Raw genomic sequence first — 19,966 nt, 5'->3', positions numbered from 1 at the left:
TCATTTCTCAGAACCTGCCTCTTCCCCAGTCCTGGCGCCTTCTTCTAATCTTGCTTTCCTGTTCCCCATCCCTAAAAACCCCACCACCCCGGCTCCCAGCGCTTCGCCGGCGGCCCAAGGCTGGGCAGGGCGGCGCTCTGCTGACCCCTGGTGGCTGTAGAGAGTAACACCGCATCCCGAGCATTCAGCCTGGCGCTCCCGAGCCCCTAAGGACCTAGGGTGCTGGCTGCAGCTGGGGGAACGCAGCTCCTGCCGGAGGGGATGGGGGTGTTCACAGGGAGTGGGGGAGGCAGATGGCAAGCGGACGCACTACTGTGTAAACCCTGGCATCATCCGCTACGTGCAATCTTGAGCAAATTGCCTCCTTGACCTTCATGCTACCCCGTCTGCCCTCCTCCCTGCACTGCCAGGGTCCCAGCTCTGGCCTCATCCACCAGCGCTTCCCTCCCGATCGATTCCGGGCTCAGTCTCACCGATCTCTCCTTTGCCTCAGGCTTCAATATGGCTCAGCACAGTGGCTGGTTCTGTTTTTAATCTAAACATTTCATGTTTTTTAACCTTGATTTTTAAAAACATTGCATTGCAATATTTTTATCTTGGTCACTGAGTTGTTTTGTGTCCCCTTAAGTTTTCTGCCTCCCTGAGGAAGAGGCGGAAGGCCTGAGGTGGGCGTGCCCCCCGGAGGCTGGGAGGCAGGGTGCCAGGTGAGGCTCGGCTTCTGGGAGGAGCGTGGAGCCCTGGAAGGAGATGAGGGAGGGGTGACCGCCAGGTCCGATTGGAAAAGCTCCCTTTGGCTGCCACAAGGAGCTAAGAGGGAGGGAGGGAGCCAGGGAGGAGGCTGAGGAGGAGGAGGAGGAGGAGGAGGAGGAGGAGGAGGAGGAGGAGGCAGATGGTCAGGTGAGATTCCATCAGGTGGCGGGGAATGAGGAGGGGAGGGTGGAGGGCTCCAGGCTCTGGCTTGTGGGGGACGAACAGGTTGGGAGTCAGCGGCCAGGACTTAGGCTGTGGGTGTCACCAGCAGGTGGATATCGGGGTGGCCTTGGAGTGGAGGTCTGGGCTGGAGTCACATGGGAGAGGTCGGCTGGTAGACGGAGACCCCAGTCAAGGTTAAGGTTGAGACCACTGCGTTCTACCCACTGAGGGCACTTTGTTGGGCATCCTGGGACATCATATGGGGGAGGTACAGGCCCGCCCCCCCCCCCCCAAATTCTTGACTTGGGTGGCTGTGGCTGAGATATACAGTGGGGCCTTGACTTACGAGTTTAATTCCTTCCGAGACCGAGCTCGTTAACTCAAATTACTCCGTCAACTCAATGCAAAAAATCGGCAGAGACAGCTGGTATCTCAAAAAACTCGTTAGTCGGGACACTCGCAGGTCAAGGCCCCACTGTCCCCGCATACAAATCCACACAACTCAGACATCAAGAACTAGAGAAAAGGCAGGCGCATGTCAGCACCCATAATGAGTGCCAGCTGTATACTGTGGCGATTAAAAACCACAAATTGAATTAGTGTGTGAGGGTCAGGGAAGACCTCCCAGAGGAAGACGGCTTTGAGGACTGCGCGGCTGGCAGAGCTGGGCGGGCGGGGCGGGGTGCGGACAGGGAATTCCAGGCAGACGGGGCAGCCCAGCCCCCTCCTGGGAGGCCGTCCCGCGGTCCCGCGTGAGGGTGGGGCAGAGCCCCTCTCCATCCCTGCAGCCAGAGGGCGGGGGCGGGGCTTGGGATCGTCACCGGAACAAACGGCAACAGGTCGCGTTCGGGAAGCAGCCGCTCCGCTACAGACGGTGCAGGCAGGTGCCGGACCGCCCGGGCGGAGGGCGGCGGGCGGAGGGGGGTGGTCCCGGTGCCCGGTGGGCGAGCCCGGCCCCCCGCTCGGGGCGGAGGCGGAGCCGGGTCCGGGAGGGGCCGCCTTCACGTCTCTCAGGCCGGTTTTTACAAGACTGATTTATTAACTATGATACATATCACATAAGGCCTTTTCAGTTTTTTACACCATTCCCATTGAGACAAGTACAATACTTTGTAGCAAATACATGATTTTAAAAAACAAAACCAAACAAAAACACCTCAGTCCGAGATGCCTCAGCCTTGGGTGGCGGCTGACCATGCACTAGTCGGGCCGGAGCCTCAACATACCCACGTGTTCAAAAAAAGTCTGGGAATTAAGCAAACATTCCTAACACCAGCTAGAGGATGTCTTGGTTAAAGCCCCTAAAGTACAAAGAAATAACTGTTATACTTTCTTTACATACAGTTCTCCACTTTGCTGCAAAACAGAATTGTGGGCACACGGCCAGACTACTAACACATTTCAATACCATTAATGTTTTTGTTTTTCTCAGGAAACTCAAAATATTTGTTAATTCAACATATATAAAGATCATTTAACATGTGAAAATACAAGTACCAGAAAAATAAGCTGGCAGCAGCACTGTTCCAAATTTTCAAACAAGGTTTATTCCCATAAAATCCAGACATTTCCTTTTTGTGAATGTACACAGGGAACATGATTCTTCTTATGCAAACAATAACTTACGCCGGCTCCACTACATGAACGTGTAACATCACGGCTGTCTGAGCGCCGGCCAGGGGGCGGCTGCTGGACGCGCGGGGCGCCGCCTCTGGCCTCGGGGAGCTGCCGGCTGAAGGGGGGCCCCCCGCAGGGAAGAGCCGAGCGGCCTTCCCCCTCACACCAGCCCCGCCCTGCGCCACCCCCAGATGTGACAGGTTTCTGGCACACGGACTCAGGCTGTCCTCTCACCTAAGAGGCAATATGCGGCTTGAACCTGCCAAGCAACAGGAGGGCAGCCGTCTGCGCAGCGCTGTGACCGCCCGGGAGACAAGTCAAAGCCTTGGCTCGGGGCCACCCCGAAGCCCATGCACACCGCGCCCACTGCCCACGCTCTCCCCGAATCCTCGCCCCCCGCCCCCAGCAGTGTGTTCTCACAGGAGGGTGGGCAGCGCGCAATGGAGAGGACTTCAGGTTACAAATGCTGCAGGTTGTATTCAAGTTTCAGGGCTGAGGCTGAATCCCCGTGACCTAGGGGAAGGTCTCCCTCCAGCTCCCCCCCCCCCCCCAGCGGAGGGACAGGGACAGGGACAGGTGTGCTCTCCTGGGCCCCCTGCCAGCATGCTGCTAGGACGCCACCTGCTGCCCACCTGGCACACACGTTCTGCTAGACTCTCCCAGAAGCATGCTTCCTGGCTTAAGCAGGGAGAGCAAGGTGGCGGTGGGGTGCAGAGTGCACAGAAACAGTACTGGGTACTTCTCTCAGCATCCCTCCTCACAACGCCAAGTGATGGGCATGCTGGTTGGACAGATGCCGATCCCTGATGTGCAACACAACCGACAACTCAGGCAGACCCACAGCCACGCTCCTAACCGTGGACCACCTCTCCCTTCCTCCGGCGGCATTGCTGCTGCAGACCAAGGCCTGTCCACTCCCTGAATGGCACCTACACTCTTGTGGACTGGCTGGGGGGAGAGCTGCTGGGCACATGGCTACTCTGGCTGACCCCTTTCGGCCAAGGCCAATTCCTGCCTGCCGCTCCCTCAATTCCGAGCTGTGGGTTGCAATCCATTCAAGGCAGTTCCCAACATGCACCCCAGCTCTCCTCCTGGGTCTCCCCTCCCCCAGGTGCCCATTTGGTGTGAAGGCAGACCTCCGACTGGAACTTAGAACCACCAAGAAATGTCCTCGAGCCCAAGTCAGCCTGGAGAAGCAGACAAGAGGAGCTACAGGGCTAGCAGAGCAAATACAAACAAAGGAAACCCATGGAGTTTCCCGCCCACGGTGGCTCAGTGGGGCAACACGAGCCGCCCGCACACCTTCAGAGCCCTGGCTGGACGGAGGCAACCGTGAAGGGGCCCTGCAGCTGCTCCAGCGGCCGCCAGGGGGCGCTGCAGGGCCAGAGGCTCCCCGACAGGGTGAGGGCATGAAGCAGTTGCTGCTCCTCCTGTCTGAGGTCTCAGGAATGGGGTGGCGGGAAGGCAGGTGTGGGGGCGGGTGGGGCCTGGTGCAGACCGAGGTGGGCGTGTGTCAGCAGGGGAGGAGGCCGTGTGGCAATGGGAGGGGGCCAAGCTCCTTCTGTTAGTTCACACGGCACAGTGGCTCCCGGCCACCCTCACGGTTTCCCTTTAACTGCATCCAATACCTTGAAGGGCTGACGGGGAGCCGGCGAGATGCCCTAAGAAAAGGGAGACGTTAACTCCATGGAGCATTCCCACTTGCCCGGGGGCCTGGCCTGCCGATCCGGGTGAAAACTAGACACTGCCATCGCCCTCCTGCCCACCCGACCTGAGGCACGGCACCGCACCCCCAACCAGGAGAGGACACACCACCCTCCACCACTTACACAGAGCAGTCGGGTACCTGGGGTTCGCTTTCTGACTTGTGTTCCTAGAGGGGTAAACTCGCAGGGGCCAGCCAGCCATCCCCAGCACCTGGTCAGCCGCACAAGAACTAAAGCAGAAGTGTCCAGCGTATCCAGAGGAAGTCAGGGAGCCAGGGCAGGCCCGCCCTCTGCTGCCAACAGGGAGCGCTTGGGGCTGGGTGGCTGGGCATTGTTCCGAGGCACCCCTTTGTCAGCCCCCCCAGCTGAGGTGACCCAGAGCATCCTCGAATCGACCACAGGTGCTGCTTAAAGTGCAAAGACCCGGAGGACTGGGTGGCATGCGGGGGGGGGGGCCTCTACCGCACACTCGGGTACCTTAGTGTCAGGCTCTCCACTGCAGGGAGTGGGGGCAACCTTAGTGGACTGCATGTTGTGGGGCAGAGGCGGGTGTGAGAAGGGTTCTCCCAGGGGCCAGGCCACAGGAGGGGTGGTGGTGATGTGACAGGCAGGCACGGTGCTCTGGTGACTGATGGCTTCTGTGCCTGTGGCTTCTCGGGCCTGCTGGCCTGGGAGCATGAAGGATGAGTGTGGGTGGCAAATCACCATACCCTGCCCATTCCCCACAAGCAGCGCTGCTGGCGGCATTCTATGGCCCAGGATGAAAATGACTCTAACTCCAAACACACTAAAACAACCCCCAGGTGCACCCCTGCACCCTCAGCTGTCCCCCCCCCTCACAGGCGTACCACTCCCCCCACGCACACGCACACGCACACGCACAAAGTAGTGTTTCCATAGTCCTGTAGTGTTTCCATAGTACTGTAGTGTGTCCAAAGGCAGACCAATTCCGGGCTGGTCTGCTGGTCTCCCCGCGCTGCCCACTAAGGGCTCAAACCATCTTTTGGGGAAAGGGGGACCTGGTGACAGTGAGACCCCAACAGGCTCTCAGGCAATCAGCCCTGGGCCTCCTGGCTTTGCTGTCACAGAGAAGGTCCACCTTCCAGGTGTCTGCCTCTCCGAGGGGTGGGAAAAGAGCTGAATCTTGAGGTCTGCAGTTTTCTTCTGGTAGTGTCTTCCTTTTTCTTTTTAAAAATTATTGGATTTTCCCATTTTCCTTCCAGTGTTCCTTGGCTGCAAAGGGAATGTATCCCAAAGCCCGTGAGGGGAGGGTGTGGGGCGGAGGGGAAGCTGCGTCCCTTAATCCAGCCACAAAGCTCCCTCAGCACTGCACTTGGGGTGGCAGAGCCCTGTCCCACACGGACGCTAGACAGGCATAGAGAAGGTGGGAAGGGACAGACGGGAAGTGTTCTCTGAGGCTGCTAGCCCTGCCCCGGGGTGGCCTGCATCTCGGAACCTCCTCCTTCCGCTGTCCAAGGCCAGGGGTGTCCAAGCAGCGGGCGATGCACCGAGGCCAGTGTGTGCGGGCAGGCGGGTCAGGGGGCAGTGAACGGACGAGGGCCACGGGCTGCTGCCTGACAGGTTCAGTCCTCCAAGGGGCCCATGACAAAGGGGAGGCCCACCGGGCCACTGCCTGTAGCCAGCCCCAGGCCTGAGAGCTGGGCTTGGGGCATCTGACAGCCCAGCCTATGGTGGACTGCTGGCTGGTGCTACCGCTGAGGTTTTGGGAAGGTGACAGGGCAGAGGGGACACCCTGCCCACCCCTGCCCAGCGGGCCTGGTGTGCACAGGCCAAAGCCCACCTCACCGGAGAGAGAAGACGGTTTCCTTCTGCCCCAGAACTTGGTGACTCACAGCGTGTGCTCAGCTTGAAGCTGGGAGGGGAGCAGTGGCTGCATCGGGGACTGGGGGGTGGGTGGAGGCGACTGGGGGGGTGATGGCTGGCTGGTGATGGGTGTGGAGGTGAGAAAGGGCACGGTGGAAGCCACGGCAGAGGGGGAGCTGGGCGTGGCGCCGGGAGGCTCGCTGATGGGCCGATTGTAGAAGAAGAAAGGGCACTGCTGGATGAAGAGCTCGATGATTGTCTGATAGGTCCGCGTGGCTGTGAGCGCGTCCATGGTGCTGAAGTCAGGCCTCATCAAGGTGGGCCAGAAGCAGATGGAGAGGTTCTCACTGGTCATGAGATTCACCTTGTTGTTGTGGCTGACTCTGTAGGTGACACCAAATTCACGGTCAGAGCTCTGAGGGACAGTGGGCCCACCTGCGCTCTGTGCCCTGCCCCGTCTCGGGTGTGTGCCCTGGTCACTGTCACCTGGCTGTCCTTCCTGCCTGCCCACCACAGCAGGGAATGGAAAGGCCCAAGCACAGTCCTCTGTGCCCTGTCCTCTGCTCCGGTGTCCCCACACGGCAAGCCCCAGGGTGGCTCTGAGGCCCTGGCCCATGGGAGCCCCCCACAAGCCTTGGGGTGAACAGACTGCCTCCAGGACTCTTGCCCAGACCACCGAAGTGGGTGACAATGCTCTGGCTGTGCCAGATGGGGAGTGTGTGTCCAGCCAGAGCTCCTAGAGTACCAGGGCCGAGATGAAACCAGGTCTGTCTGGGAACAGACAGCCGTGTGGGTAAACGGGCCTGTGCCGTTACCAGTTTCCTGACCGCAGCTCCTGCCCTCACTGGACGGGGGGGCGGCTTTCCCAGTGCCTGGGGTGGCGAGGTGTCACACACCACGGACACGAACACTGGAGAGAGGACTGTGGCACACTTGGGGCCACGCGGGCCTCTCTCAGACAGAACCAGGGTGGGCCTGAGCCAGAAGTGCCCCCCTGGGGAGGCAGACCAGCACCCCTGCAGGCTGGGTGGGGACGGAGCCTCGCTCAGCCTCATTCTGCTGCTCCCTGGCCCTGACTGGTGATTCCTGCGGAGAAAAGACCAAGCAGCAAGCCCTGCGACATACTTGTTTAGGTGGGAGATGACGTATTTGAAGACTTCGTGGTTTTCCTTCGGAAACTTCTTGAGGACTTCCTTGAGGGCATGCAGCTTTTGCTCGCGGTCGTTGATTTCTGAGGAAAGAGAAAACCAGAGGCTTCCATGGCTGAGGTTCGGTGTCCGGGGCTCCCAGCAGACCCGGGTCCCGGACAGCGGGCGGCCACCGAGGGCGCGTGTGTCGGGCCTTCTCTGGGGGAAGCCCAGCCCCTTTCCCCCCCCAGAGCCGGTGCCAAGGGGCACACCTGGCAGTGGCTCGGCCCCGGGGCCAGGCCCACCTCTGGGTCCCAGGCGCCCGCTCAAGGGGAGCACTGTGCGCCTGGAGCTTCCGGGCCCCCACCACCCGAGACTCAAGGATCCAAAGAGGCTCCGCCATAAAGAACACCATTCTTTGCTCATCTGGTTGCCCCTGGAGACAGGCATCTCAAAGCAGAAAGCCCGCTTGCTTCCTGACCAGACGAGTGAGCGCTGCCACCCACCCACGCCAACCGACTGTCTAGGGAGGGAGTTTGTCACAAAAGCAGAGCTCTGTCCTTTTCCTGGAGCCACAGGACCCTCCACACACCCCCCTATAGGAAGAGCCGATGGAAACAGTGGGGGCTTCTCATGCAGTCCATCGAAGGGTCTACATCCCCCGCCCCCCTCTGCCCATCATGAAACCCTAATGTGCTGGGAGAGAACCCAGCTCACTAGGAGGAAGCGCTTGGCCCACGCCAGGCCTGCTTCAGCGCCTCACAAGCCATGAGGCAGGCTGTCCCCCATGTCAAGGATGAGGGATCGGAGGCCCAGAGCGGCTGCAGAACCTCAGTGGGGACCACTGCGCCCTCGGGGCTGGGCCATCTCAGCTGGGAGAGCCATCGGGGCCAGGCAGCGGACAGGTGCTCTGGGCGTGGGAGGGTATCCCGATGGCTCCTCTCGGAAGTGAAGGCTCACTCCAGGCCTCCAGGCTCAGCTCCTACAGCAGGGTCGTCCCAGGAAGATCGGCAGCGATCCCACACTGAGCACTGGGGGGTGACTGGATGGGGGTCCATTCAGAAATATGATGGTTCCTCATTGGTTTGGGGGCACAAGCCCCTTTCCCCACAAATAAGCCACGCACACGTCTGCCTGCACCTGGAGGCTGGTGCACTCCCCACACCCCGGGTTCTTTAGGAAGCCCGGCGAGTAGGGGGTGTGCCGGAGGGTGGGTCTGGGGCAGGGCAGGGCAGGGAAGTCTGGCTCAAGCTAGACTTGGAAAGACAGATGGAACAAACAGCCGGCAGGGAGGGTGGGAGGTGCAGAGAGAACCTGCTGGGAAGTCCTGACCCACAAGGTCCTGGGTGCGCATTCTGCCTCTGACACCAAGCAGCTGTGTGACTTTGGGGAAGTGACACATCTGAGTCACTTGTGTGTGAAGGGCTGATGACAGTGCCTCCCTCCCTTGGCGAAGACACCCCGTGAAGAGCTCAGACAAGAAGCACCTGGGAGCTAGTCTGAAACTTTCAGAAAACCAGTGACGGGGAAGCTGCGGAGATGGGCAGGACGAGCTGTGGCAAGCTCTCGCTGGCAGGCCAACGAGCATGAAACTGGGTAAACTTTTTGACCTGCGAGTGACTTGATAAAAATATGTATTTTGGGAACATCTGCTTGTCAGAAAATGACCAAAAACAAACAAACAAACAAACAACAAAACCCCCCAAAAACCACAGAAACTAATTATGTGGGGCCATTATCGGCTTCATTTCTCTGAACCCAAGATTTATTTGAAGGGTTTAACCTCAAGGGCACACTTTGTCTCTGGCCTTGAGTTTCAGAACCCTTTCCTGTTAAGTCAAGAAAAAGTTTACTTAAAGCAGTAAGAGGCTCCCAGAGGAGGGGCGTGTGCAGGGCTGTCTCACGCAGCAAAACCATCGTGCCCTTCGATGCGAGCTCAGCACAGGCCTCCCTCGGAGCCGTGTGTGCTGTGGTGCGGCTCCCACAGCCGCAGCTCCTCCACCTACGGCAGCCTCACCGCCCCCCTGGCTGGAGGCAGGAAGCGGGGCGGGCCAGGCCTCCGTCTGCCCTGGACGCCCCTCCTTCCTCTCCGCCGAGCGACACGGAGGGCTGCTTCCTCTCCCTTCCTTGGGGAGAAGGAGGGGCAGGGCGGGGCTTACGGAGCTGCTTTGATAGTAATTACGGACCACACCCGGAATGCCACCCTCCTTCCTGACACAGCGAGGTGCCCGACAGGGGCCTCCATGGCCGCCTCCTGTGCTCCCGCTCCCTTTCTCCCACTGGCCTTGTGGCCAGGCGTCCACGACGAGGCGGAGCATCAGGCGAGTGGGGGGAGGAGGAGGGAGGCCGTGAAGGAGAGCACCAGGAAGCCTCCCAGGGCAAAGCCTGGCCCTGCATCTGCCATCGAGCTGATGTCCTGCTGACTCGACCTTGTTCACTTCCCTCAGGCAAGCAAAGCCCCACCAGCGCCAAGGGATCCACTCCGGGCTCACACTGGCAGCCCTGCCAGCCCAGCCCCGGCACAGGGACCTCTCAGTGCCGGGTATGCTGGAGTGCAGCCCTCACCACCACCTGAGTGAAGGTGGGGCTGGGTTTACCGCACAGGCTGGTGAGGGGAGGTGGGGAGGGTCCCAGGCTGTCTCCCGGGCCAGCACCCCTGCTCTGGATCACCTGCCTTCCACCACACTGCAGTGCCCCCTCCAGGTGTCAGGTGAAAGCAAGACACTCGAGGAGAGGCAAGACAAAGTCTGGACACAGACCAGGCAACTTACAACAACTGAGACCACAGAACTCAGGAGGAAGAAGAGGGGACTGCCGGACGCCACCGTGGACTTCAGAGACCAGCTCATCGCATCCCTCACGCTAGACAGATAACCCCAGGCTCAAAGAAGTAAAAGTACTGGTTTAAGGTCACATAAGTTGGTGCCAGGGGCCCTGACCTCAAACACCAGTCTTGCTTTGGTTGTGCCACTCTGCTGCCATCTTTGGCATCCAGGCTGCCAACAGGCTCTAGGCTTGGATCTGCGGTGCCCAACAGCGCCTAGAGGAAAACCCTTGATGACCTTTGACCACCTGGCACACGGGCACCACCAGGAGAGGACAACACCCAGCTCAGGGCCACGCCCCTCGGTGAGGCACGCAGGCACACCCGTGTGCAGTCCCCACCTTTCCCGTAGGTGGGAAATGACTCCAGGGCGTCCTCCTGGAGGCACAACCCGCAGCAGCCTGCTCAGTGTCCCACCAGCCCGAGGCAGGGACTGGCACGTGCTAGGAGGTGAGGGACAACCCCACGCTCTTAGGCAGCTCTGTGGACAGACAAGAGGAAGCAGGATCCCAGGAGGAGCAACGGCACAAGGCAGCATGTGAACAAGAGCCCAGTGAGCAGGGAGGCTGGTCCGCCTGGTGACCGCGCCATCTGTGGGTTAGAATCTGTGGCCCTAAGTGGTTTCACCTGTAAATGGGACGGTAAGATGGTGAGCTGCATCCTGAACCATTCTGGGTCACACATCCCTTTGACAATCTGAGGAAAGCTACTGGTCTCTATGGACTGAAATGTGCACACGGATCTCGCTTGCAGTTACAGGTTCCTGGAGTCAAAGGTCCTGAGAACCTCTGCACTGAGATGCGGCCAGCTGCAGGGCTCCTCTGGCACAAAAAGACATAGGCCAGTGCTTGTGTGGCACTGGGTGGACCAGACCGGTGGCGGGGGCCACGGGTATTGTGGGAGGTAAAGGAGAAGTTGTGGAGCAAGAATAACTGATGACACTTTGGGAATGCTGAGGTGAGGTGTGAGGAGGAGATGGAATGGGGAAGTCAAAGCTGTTTTCTCTGCCTCATGCCACCTCTTCAATGAAGCCCTCTGCTTACTTCCTCCACCACTGCCTTTTCTGCATTTCCAGCTCAGCTAGCTTCATTCTGTCTGGCAAACAGCTCACATGTGCACGCGGGGAGGGCAGGGACAATGTCTCAGCACCGAAGGTCAAGCCTCAGCTTGCCACTCCCTAGCAGTATGCTGTTCTTCATTTCTCAATCTCCCACACATCACCTTGAACACGGTAGAAAGATGACTGGTGAATAATCACAAAAATCTCTATTTTGTGGGCACATTTTCAGCATGTCCAATATTGTGAAATTACGGAGTTAACAGAACAATTTGATAGTGACCTTGGTATTTGTTGTGATGGGATCTGAAACCATTTCCAAGCCCTGAGTACACATAGGCACAACAGTTCTTAGGTATTAAGTGGAAAGAGCTGGTCAAGTTGATGTTGCCATGGAAACCCAGCCAGGCTGGGAACAGCTACTTTTGGGCTTAAGAATCTTTGTTCCATGTCCCTGAACACTCACTCTGGTACTGCCTGGTGGCTGTCTCTGGCTCAATTAACCACCCCTGACACACACAGCCCCACCCTTCACTCAGGGAGCGTTGGCTGTCAGAGGTGCCAGGTCACTCCCCCCAACCAGGTTCAAGACAGAGACCCAGCTGACTAGCTGGGGGCACAGGAAACACAATAGGAAGAGGAAGCAGAAAATCTCCACCCTTTTCCAGGCTGCAGTGGCAGCAAGAAGCTCCCTTCCTCGGCGCTGGAAGTTGCGGAAGCTGCTGGAGGAAGGGCAGCTGATTGCCTATCAATAACACCTCCCTCCCCTGCTCCCAACCCCCCTAAAAAACAAAAAAATGCTATGTCAGCAATTCCCACAGAAACAATGGGATTCTGTTGGGTGCCAGGACTCTACTAGCCTCTAGATGGCGCCAAGTCAAGACAAATGCTGACACGAATCCCCCTAGCTCCTAGCAAGCTGGGTACCAGCCCCTGCCTCCTCTCCCTAACTTCAGCCGAGAGACAAGCCCAGGCTGAAAGAAAGCTGGCTCCAGTGGAGATTTCCTACGTGTTTCACATCAGGGCCAGCCTGGAGTCTGCTGGAGCAGGGATTGCTGGGAGGACCTCTATCAGGATGCAGGATCAAAGAAGCGGACACCTGTCCCCACCCTAAGTCACCTGGAGAAACCCGACTCCTGTCCTGAGAAGGCAGATGGGAAAGAAGGCCAGATGAGCTTTGGAGCCCCAGAACTCTGCGCCATCCCTGGTGGGCTTGGGCAGGATTAGGAGCTATAAACAACTTTAACCTGGCAAGACCATGTGGATAAAATATGGTGGAAACAAACATCACGGGGCATGCAGACCATGGGAAGGCGATGCAGGGGCCCTGGGCCTGCAGCAGTCAGGTCAGGGGTGGCCTTCCGCCAGCACCTCTAGTCACCGAAGCCACTCGGAGTGCGTGGCCCAGAACTTAAGCTCTGCTGGTCTGAGACCTCCCTCGAATCTGTCACGCCAGCCCTGTGAGCAAAGTGTGCTGCTTAGAACGCCCTCTCCTCAGTCCCGCTACTGGGCTCAGTGGCTGAGTGCTGACCATCAACCGCGAGGTCACCGGTTTGATTCCCAGGAGGAGGTGTGCAGGAGGAAGCCGGTCAATGATTCTCTCTCATCAATGTTTCTATTGCTCTATTCCATTCCCTTCCTCTCTCTCTAAAATCAATGAAAAAAGAAAACCCCAAAAACAACAACAACAAAAATGTCCTCCCTCCTCTGAGCTGGGCAGTGACAAGATGAGGCTAACGTCCTGGGGTCTGAGGAACATGGACCCCTTGGTCACTGGCGGACACTTCCTTCTGCTGCAGAGCAATGGCTGCTTCTGGGCTTGGTCTACCCGAAGTACAAGTGAGGAAGGCTGCCTCTGGCTAAACAGAGCAGAAAGTGCTACACGTGGGAAGCTCCGAGGTCAGGTCCCTCCTCAGAACTACACCAAGCCCAGGAAAGGCTGCCCAGGGGGAAGGCCCGGCCTGAGAGGCAGGCCAGGGCAGGAGCAGCTGTCAGGGCAGGCAGAGAGCATGCGAAGATGGCCCTTGAACAAGGTGCTAAGTAGCTGTAGCCCCAAGTGATCATCTAGCTGGGCCACTGGCCCGTCCCTTTCCCTCAGAGGCTGGCTGATAGGAGGAGAGGCGAGGAAGAGGCAGGGAAAGGAAAGTAACACCTACCTCTTACCAGGGCCTGTTGTGGCCCCGCCTCTGTAACTTTCCTAATCTCACTTCATAAACAGGAGTAGGGACAGCAACATAGAAAACGAAGGGTCAGAGAGTATCACAATATGCACTAGCAAAGGAGCACGGATTCCATCGGCATTGGACACCCAAACTGGGCTCGTTAACTCATGGAGTTTAGGGGGGACCCCCAGAGAAGAACCTCTGGTCCCCAAAGGCAGGAGCCTCATTTGCAAGTCCCTTTGGTATCATCTAGTTCCTTTCCTTATGTCCTTTAAATCTCAGCTCCAAGAGCCACAGTGCCCGCCCCCGAGGGCAGGACCCACTCCTATGGTGCTGCCCGCCTCCCCGCTCCCTCAGTGCTCAATGCGGTCAGGCGGGCTGCCGTACTCACTGTGCGCCTCCACCAGATCAATCTGCATGTTGTAGGGGACCAGGGGGTCAGGCAGCTCTGAGAAAAAGCTCTTCATGGCACCAGCCACGGTATTCACTGTGAAGTCTTTCTCTGCCAAGTCCAGGTTGTGGTCTGAAAGGAAGTTGGAAGAGTGAGGCCAGGTCGATCTAAGCTGTGCAGAAGCAAAAGGAAAACCCTGTGCTTGGGGGAAGTCAGGGAGACCTTGAGGACCCTGGGGTGCTGCCCAGGGCTGGCCTGGAGCCTGGGCAGGGCCTCAGGATGACCACAGACTGGACTGGAGCATCCCTGGTGCTGCTAAAAGAAGGTTCTCAGATTCGCAGAGGCCGACAGCCAACACCTCCTTCCAAGGTCACCCTGTGAGGAGGAGCCGCACCCCCTCCTCTGTGCCTTCAGTGAGCTCCCTATGTCCGCCTGGGCGTGCTGCTCCCTTTTCCTGACACCCATCCCTCCACGGGAAGAAAGGAAGGTGCTTTCCTAAAAAGCTGGCTCACTTTTCATGGTGGGTTGCAAACACATTACCAACAATCTTGACCATTGTCACTCCAAGAAATTCAATCAAAAAGAAAAAAATACCCTGCAACAGTCTTGATTGCTGCCCCCATCTTCATCCCTTTTGATGGTAGGATAGACTCATTCTTTTCCCTCTGGCCCCTCAGCTTATGACACCATTGACCTCGGTCTCTAATTTTTTCTTTTCAGACTTGACTGCACTCCTGATTTGTAAGAAATCATCGACTGATAGTCATTAGCTGGTCCCATTTTGGGGGGGATAAGCTGTTACAGATTCTTTTTTAAAAAAAATATATTTTATTGATTTTTCACAGAGAGGAAGGGAGAGGGATAGAGAGAAACATCAATCAGCTGCCTCCTACACACCCCCTACTGGAGATGTGCCCGCAACCAAGGTACATGCCCTTGACCGGAATCGAAGCTGAGACTCCTGAGTCCGCAGGCTGACGCTCTATCCCAGCCCTGGGCAAACTACGGCCCGTGGGCCGGATCCGGCCCGTTTGGCTGTTCTATCCGGCCCGCGGAGCCGAAAGAGCGGAGGGTTCTCTTGCTCTCCCCTCCGCTCCTCCACCAGCAGCAGTGTTAACATGGCAACGTCGGGAAACACGGCCGCAGCTCCTTCTTCTGAGTCCAGCTTAAGAACCCACTGTGGCCCTCGAGTCAAAAAGTTTGCCCACCCCTGCTCTATCCACTGAGCCAAACCGGTCAGGGCACAGATTCTTGTATATACGGTACAAGTGCATACCCAAGGGCGTGGCAACACCCTCATGTAGACCTCATGCTTCCTAGCCCAAAAGATGAACACGTGTCCCTTCTCTCGTGTCACCTCCCCCCACGGGCCGCTAGCAGACTGACTGTGGTGCTGCAGTGCAATGGCCCCGGTGCGTGGGCAGGGAGCCTGCTCCCGGCTGTGCGCTGGCAGCTGCTCTGTCACGCAGCCCGCACAGGCTGCCTGGCTTCTGAGCCTGGCTTGGTCCCCTCAGGCCCAGTCGTGCGTTTAGTCTGACCCTACTTTGATCCTTAGGTTACCTTCCTCCCTGGCCAGTGACATCTGAGAACTTTGATTGCTTTGGCTCATCTGCTCTGGCACCGGTGGGTGAGACTTCTCGTCCCACAGAATGCTCAGTGCTAAGGGGCAGAGTTTGGCCGAGTGTTGGGGTGAAATAGATTTGGCCTCTCAGAGCTGCCCTAGCTCAGGAGACGGGAGTCCTGCTAAGAGCATGTCTAATTCACGAGAGCTCAGAGTCCCAGGGCTCAGCTAATCACAAATGTCCCCTTGCTTTCTCTCTCGTGCAGGGACTTTGTGAGAGGGGCACTCCTTTGTGGGAAGGGGACCTGGCAAAACAAGTTTGTCTTCTCAACCCAACTTTACATCATGCGCATGTAATTACGCCTGCACGGCCCAGTCCCAGGGAGGCCTGTGCCAGGGTGACCCGAACAGTGTCTGTGGGAGGGGATGGGCTGACACAGGCTTGGCAGGGGGATGTTTCCGTCTGCTGACAGGGCCTGCTCCTCCTCTGTGGCAGTGTGACCATGGAGGCGATCCTAACTGGGGCCAAATGCTTTCTGTTTCTCAGTCACCAAGCCAGCACCTCTTGCTCTGGGGCTGTGTGTGGCAGGAGCACCCCCAGGGCTGAACTGCAGCTCCCTCAAGGGGCTCCACTGGCAGTTTGGCTGTCGTGGTCGCCTTGACTGGCTCCGGCCTCCGATGCTCAGCAGGCTGTGGCCTTACCTTGATCAAACTGTCTCTGCAGACTCTCCATCTCTGACTTGTTCCCGCTGACCCGATAGATGCCTTCAGTGCTCAGTCCTGAGGAGAAACAAGCAGGTGTCTTAGGTGCAGGCAGTGGAGAGCAGAGACTGAGGGGACAGACTTGAAGAGAGAAGGGGAGAGCATGAGGCACCTTCCATGAGAGGGGAAAGGGCTAAAGCCATTTCCTAGATGCTTCAACCTATTTCCCCCATATTCTTTTTATTCCCCATTGAGTTTTAGAGAATGTAAGAGAGGAAGGAAGGGGTAGAGAGTAGGGAAGAGAAAATTTCAATGTGAGACACACACTGATTGGTTACCTCCTGTGCACCCCCCAACTGGGGCCAGGGATCAAACCTGCAACCCAGGTACATGCTCTTGACTGGGAATCGAACCCTTGACCCTTCAGTGCGCGGGGCGACGCTCTAACCACTGAGCAACACCAGCCAGGGCCCCATATTCTTTTTCAATTAAAAATTTAAAATACTTGCCGAAACCGGTTTGGCTCAGTGGATAGAGCGTCGGCCTGCGGACTGAAGGGTCCCGGGTTCGATTCCGGTCAAGGGCATGTACCTGGGTTGCGGGCACATCCCCGGTGGGGAGTGTGCAGGGGGCGGCTGGTCGATGTTTCTCTCTCATCGATGTTTCTAACTCTCTATCTCTCTCCTTTCCTCTCTGTAAAAACTCAATAAAATATATTTAAAAAAAAAAAAAATTTAAAATACTTGATTTTGAAAAAATAAAAATAATATAGAAATACATCAGCCAAAGATAACTTTGTCCACAGTTTGATGTATACTCTTGAATTAAAAATTTTTTTTAACAAAAGGAAGGTAATATTCTCTTAACCCACCCTTTTCACTTACCAACTAGTAGTATGTTATGAACTTACTCTAGTCATTAACTATTCTTATTTTTTTTTACAATATAATTTTAAAGACATCAAAGGATATAATAACTTTAAAAATAGTCCTATTGTTAATCATTTAGGTTTTCCCAAGTTTTCACTGTTAGAAATAACCCACAATTATGTTTTTTTGGATAGCTAGTAAGTATAACAGATTCTTGGCAGTGTGTATTTCTCACTTTGTGAATTTCCTATTCACAGTCTTGTTTATTTTCCTGTAAGAGTGGTTCTTCTCATTTTGTACTTGAAAGAAGTCTTAGAATATTAAGCAATTGCCTGTGTTAATGTTATAAACATTTACATTTTTTGCCTTTTTGTTATTGGTCTCCTACTTTTGTGTATTACATTTTTTAAAGTACATAATTTAAAAATTTTAGGTTTTCAAGACCAGTCATTTCCTTTATGATGTCTTCCTTTGTTTTTATGCCTAATATGGGTTTTCCTATTCTTAGTTTAGTTTCTATTTCTTCCCCTTGGCAGAGTAGATTCTAAGCACTGTCCACCAACTCCATCTCCCCTTCCAGGGAAGAGAAGTCCTCTGTGGCCTCCTTACATCACCGTCTAAAGGACAATTAAGTCCCTGTGAAAACCAAGACGGGGTCTCAGGGCCAAACCAATCCTGGTCCCTCCTGAAGACTGGCTCCGAGCAGCTGTGGCCAGCGGATGGGGCCCTGAGGCAGTGCCTGAGCTACCACCGCGCACACGCCAGAAGGCAGCGCAGGCAGGGAGAGAGGGCAGGGCCCTGCAGTCAGTCAGTAGGCTCCTCTGCAGAGGGACCCATCAGGTGAGATAAAAGCAGCCAGTCTGCCTGTTCCTGGGCCCCAGATTAGTGGCAGGTGAACTTTGAAGAACACAGAAGCAAAAGTCACCAATTCCCTGGCTTAAAAGCTGTTAATTGCAGACGGGTCTTTCACCCCAGAGAAAAGGGGGTTAGTGAATCGGTCCCAAGCACACCCTATGGTGCAATGTCCAGCTGATGAGGGAGTTCGCCATCACGGCACTCGGTGAGAGAGGTGCGGACACTGTCTAACCTGAGGCTCCAGATGGACCCCGGCTCAGTGGTGACCTTTCCCACTGCCCCGCCCCCCGCTTTGGAATGAAAGTGCTTTCCTGCATCCCCCCCCTCATTCATTTATTAAAGAATGATAATACCATTGCCTCCTCAGTCCCCAACAGTAGGAGCTACTAAATGAAGGGATAACAAAGGAGAAAAATGAGGTTCAGAAAGGCCTTGGCCCACACTCACAGCGGGTAAGAGGGAGACTGGTCTAAGTCCAGGGCCTTTCCCACCCTCTGTGTCCACACTGTTCCGGAAGTCACTTGACATTTACCCACCAGGCTGAAGTCCAGACCAGTCTTTCCTCCCAGAAATTCCACACTTGAGTAAAGTCCACTGGCCCTGGCATTCTGGTAGCTCTGTAGATGGCACATCCCCTCCTGCTGTCAACCCAAAGGTCAGAGGCCAGGGGCGGGACCTTGTGCTCCATCCCTAGTTAGTAATTTTACAAAGGTCTCTTTCCTCAGTGACTTCTCTAAACTGTTCACAGACGTATTTAAACTTCCTACTTATTTCACACCTCCAGTGACGCATATCACATGCTTATACATGAAACCATCCACATCTGGGCAAGCCCTGGGTGGGTATGTGTCAGCAGGCTCAAGGCTTCACCACTGGGTTGAAAAAACTATTTCCCAGGTAGTCTTCTCTTGACCTATCATCCCTCTCCAATACAAAGGAAGCGAGCAGCAGGAGCTTCCGAAGTCCTTGACAATGTCCACTGCCCTCCCGGAGCCCCAGTGTGGAAAGGCACTCTCTCACCTTCAGACCCTCACAGCCTCAGGCCATTCCATCATCTCTGCAACCCTGACCTTCAGCTCAGACAGAGCAGTCCTCTGCATTTTCTCCTAATGGCCACTTGCCCAGCACCACAGGGCAGAAAACAAGTGCAAATTAGTCATCTGGAGATTTTCAGAGGCATGGGCTGCCGAGACCTCCCTAGATCCATGATAACCAAAAGGGAAGCATTTGAAAGTGCAAGGCCAGCTCCACAGCATCCATTAATCATCAACTTAGTATTTCCTGTAATGCGGATGCATGTTTACTTTACGAAATCCCATTTTAAAATAGTAATTCCACCGCTGCCCTACACAACACCATAACATAATTTAGAAAGGCTATTATTTGCTTGGCCAGTACAACTTTTCACAACTACTAATTAGACATCAATTAAATAAAAACAAAAACTGCAGAGCAGACTTCGAACGCCGTGACGGCTGTTAGTAGAACAGAGGGCCAGTGCCACCAAGTGACATGGGTGAGGATGCAGGTGAGAACCAGGGCACCGACAGGCATGGCAGCCAAGGAGCCCAGACCAGAGCAGGAAAGGGCTGGGGTGCTGCAGGCAGAGGGGCTGGATTCTAAGGGGGTGTGTCCTGGGACCCACGGGCCCACACAGAAACACTCTAGGGGTGACTGGCTCACACCTGCCAGCAGAAAGCACAGGCCTTACCAACAGTAGCCCCAACCACAATGTCTATTCCATGCCCACAAGCCCACCCGGGAGAGCTTTAACCTTAAGCTGTGGGGCATGTCTACACACAGAAACCGCCAAAGACCCTTCTACCCAAGCAGTCTCGGAGAGAGGCCTTTTTACTTCCTTAAAAAAAAAAAAAAGCCTTAATGGTTTCAAATATCTACTCTGTTTTATGTTTAAGTTAATCTTTGGGAATAGAACAAGACAAAGTTCAGAATGGCCAAGGTCACTATCTTCAAATATCTGAACTGCCATGTACAACAGTTTTGTTCCAAAGGCTCAAGAGAGCAGAGATCCAACTAAGAACGGAAATGATGGGCAGGCAAATCTCTCCGTATATGAAATTATGCACAGTTACAGCTGTCACTCCTTGGAATGGGCCAGAGCTTTTGAACTCCCTCCTCACAGATAGCCATCTGTTTGGAATGCTGTTTAAAAAGATAGTATCTGGTCTAGGAAGATAGTAAGAACAATAATAAACCATTTACTGACTGCTTCCTATGTGGGAGGCACATAATGCTAAGTGCTTACTGTACATTTTACATTAACTCGCACCCCAGCCCCAGAGAGGTTATTACTAACCCCATTTTAGAGACGGGAATGCAGAGGCTAAGGGGTAAGTAA

General features: G+C 55.7%; 1 protein-coding gene across 1 annotated transcript in view; it reads right to left on the bottom strand.

Annotated features, from left to right (window-relative positions):
- Nucleotides 1-1,931: 1,931 nt before the first annotated feature.
- ARHGAP35 (Rho GTPase activating protein 35) overlaps nucleotides 1,932-19,966 on the bottom strand; it is a 140,193-nt gene continuing 122,158 nt past the window's right edge. The window contains exons 4-7 of the mRNA XM_081108191.1: nucleotides 15,884-15,961; nucleotides 13,621-13,752; nucleotides 7,185-7,290; nucleotides 1,932-6,442 (exon numbers count right to left, since the gene is read on the bottom strand). Coding sequence (XP_080964317.1) covers nucleotides 6,085-6,442; nucleotides 7,185-7,290; nucleotides 13,621-13,752; nucleotides 15,884-15,961 — 674 coding nt within the window. The 3' untranslated portion in view covers nucleotides 1,932-6,084. The remainder of the gene's footprint in view (nucleotides 6,443-7,184; nucleotides 7,291-13,620; nucleotides 13,753-15,883; nucleotides 15,962-19,966) is intronic.

Source organism: Myotis nattereri, assembly GCF_964212035.1.
Source record: "Myotis nattereri genome assembly, chromosome: 15".
In the NCBI taxonomy this organism is placed as follows: Eukaryota; Metazoa; Chordata; class Mammalia; order Chiroptera; family Vespertilionidae; genus Myotis; species Myotis nattereri.
This window is presented reverse-complemented; position numbering and strand designations above follow the sequence as displayed.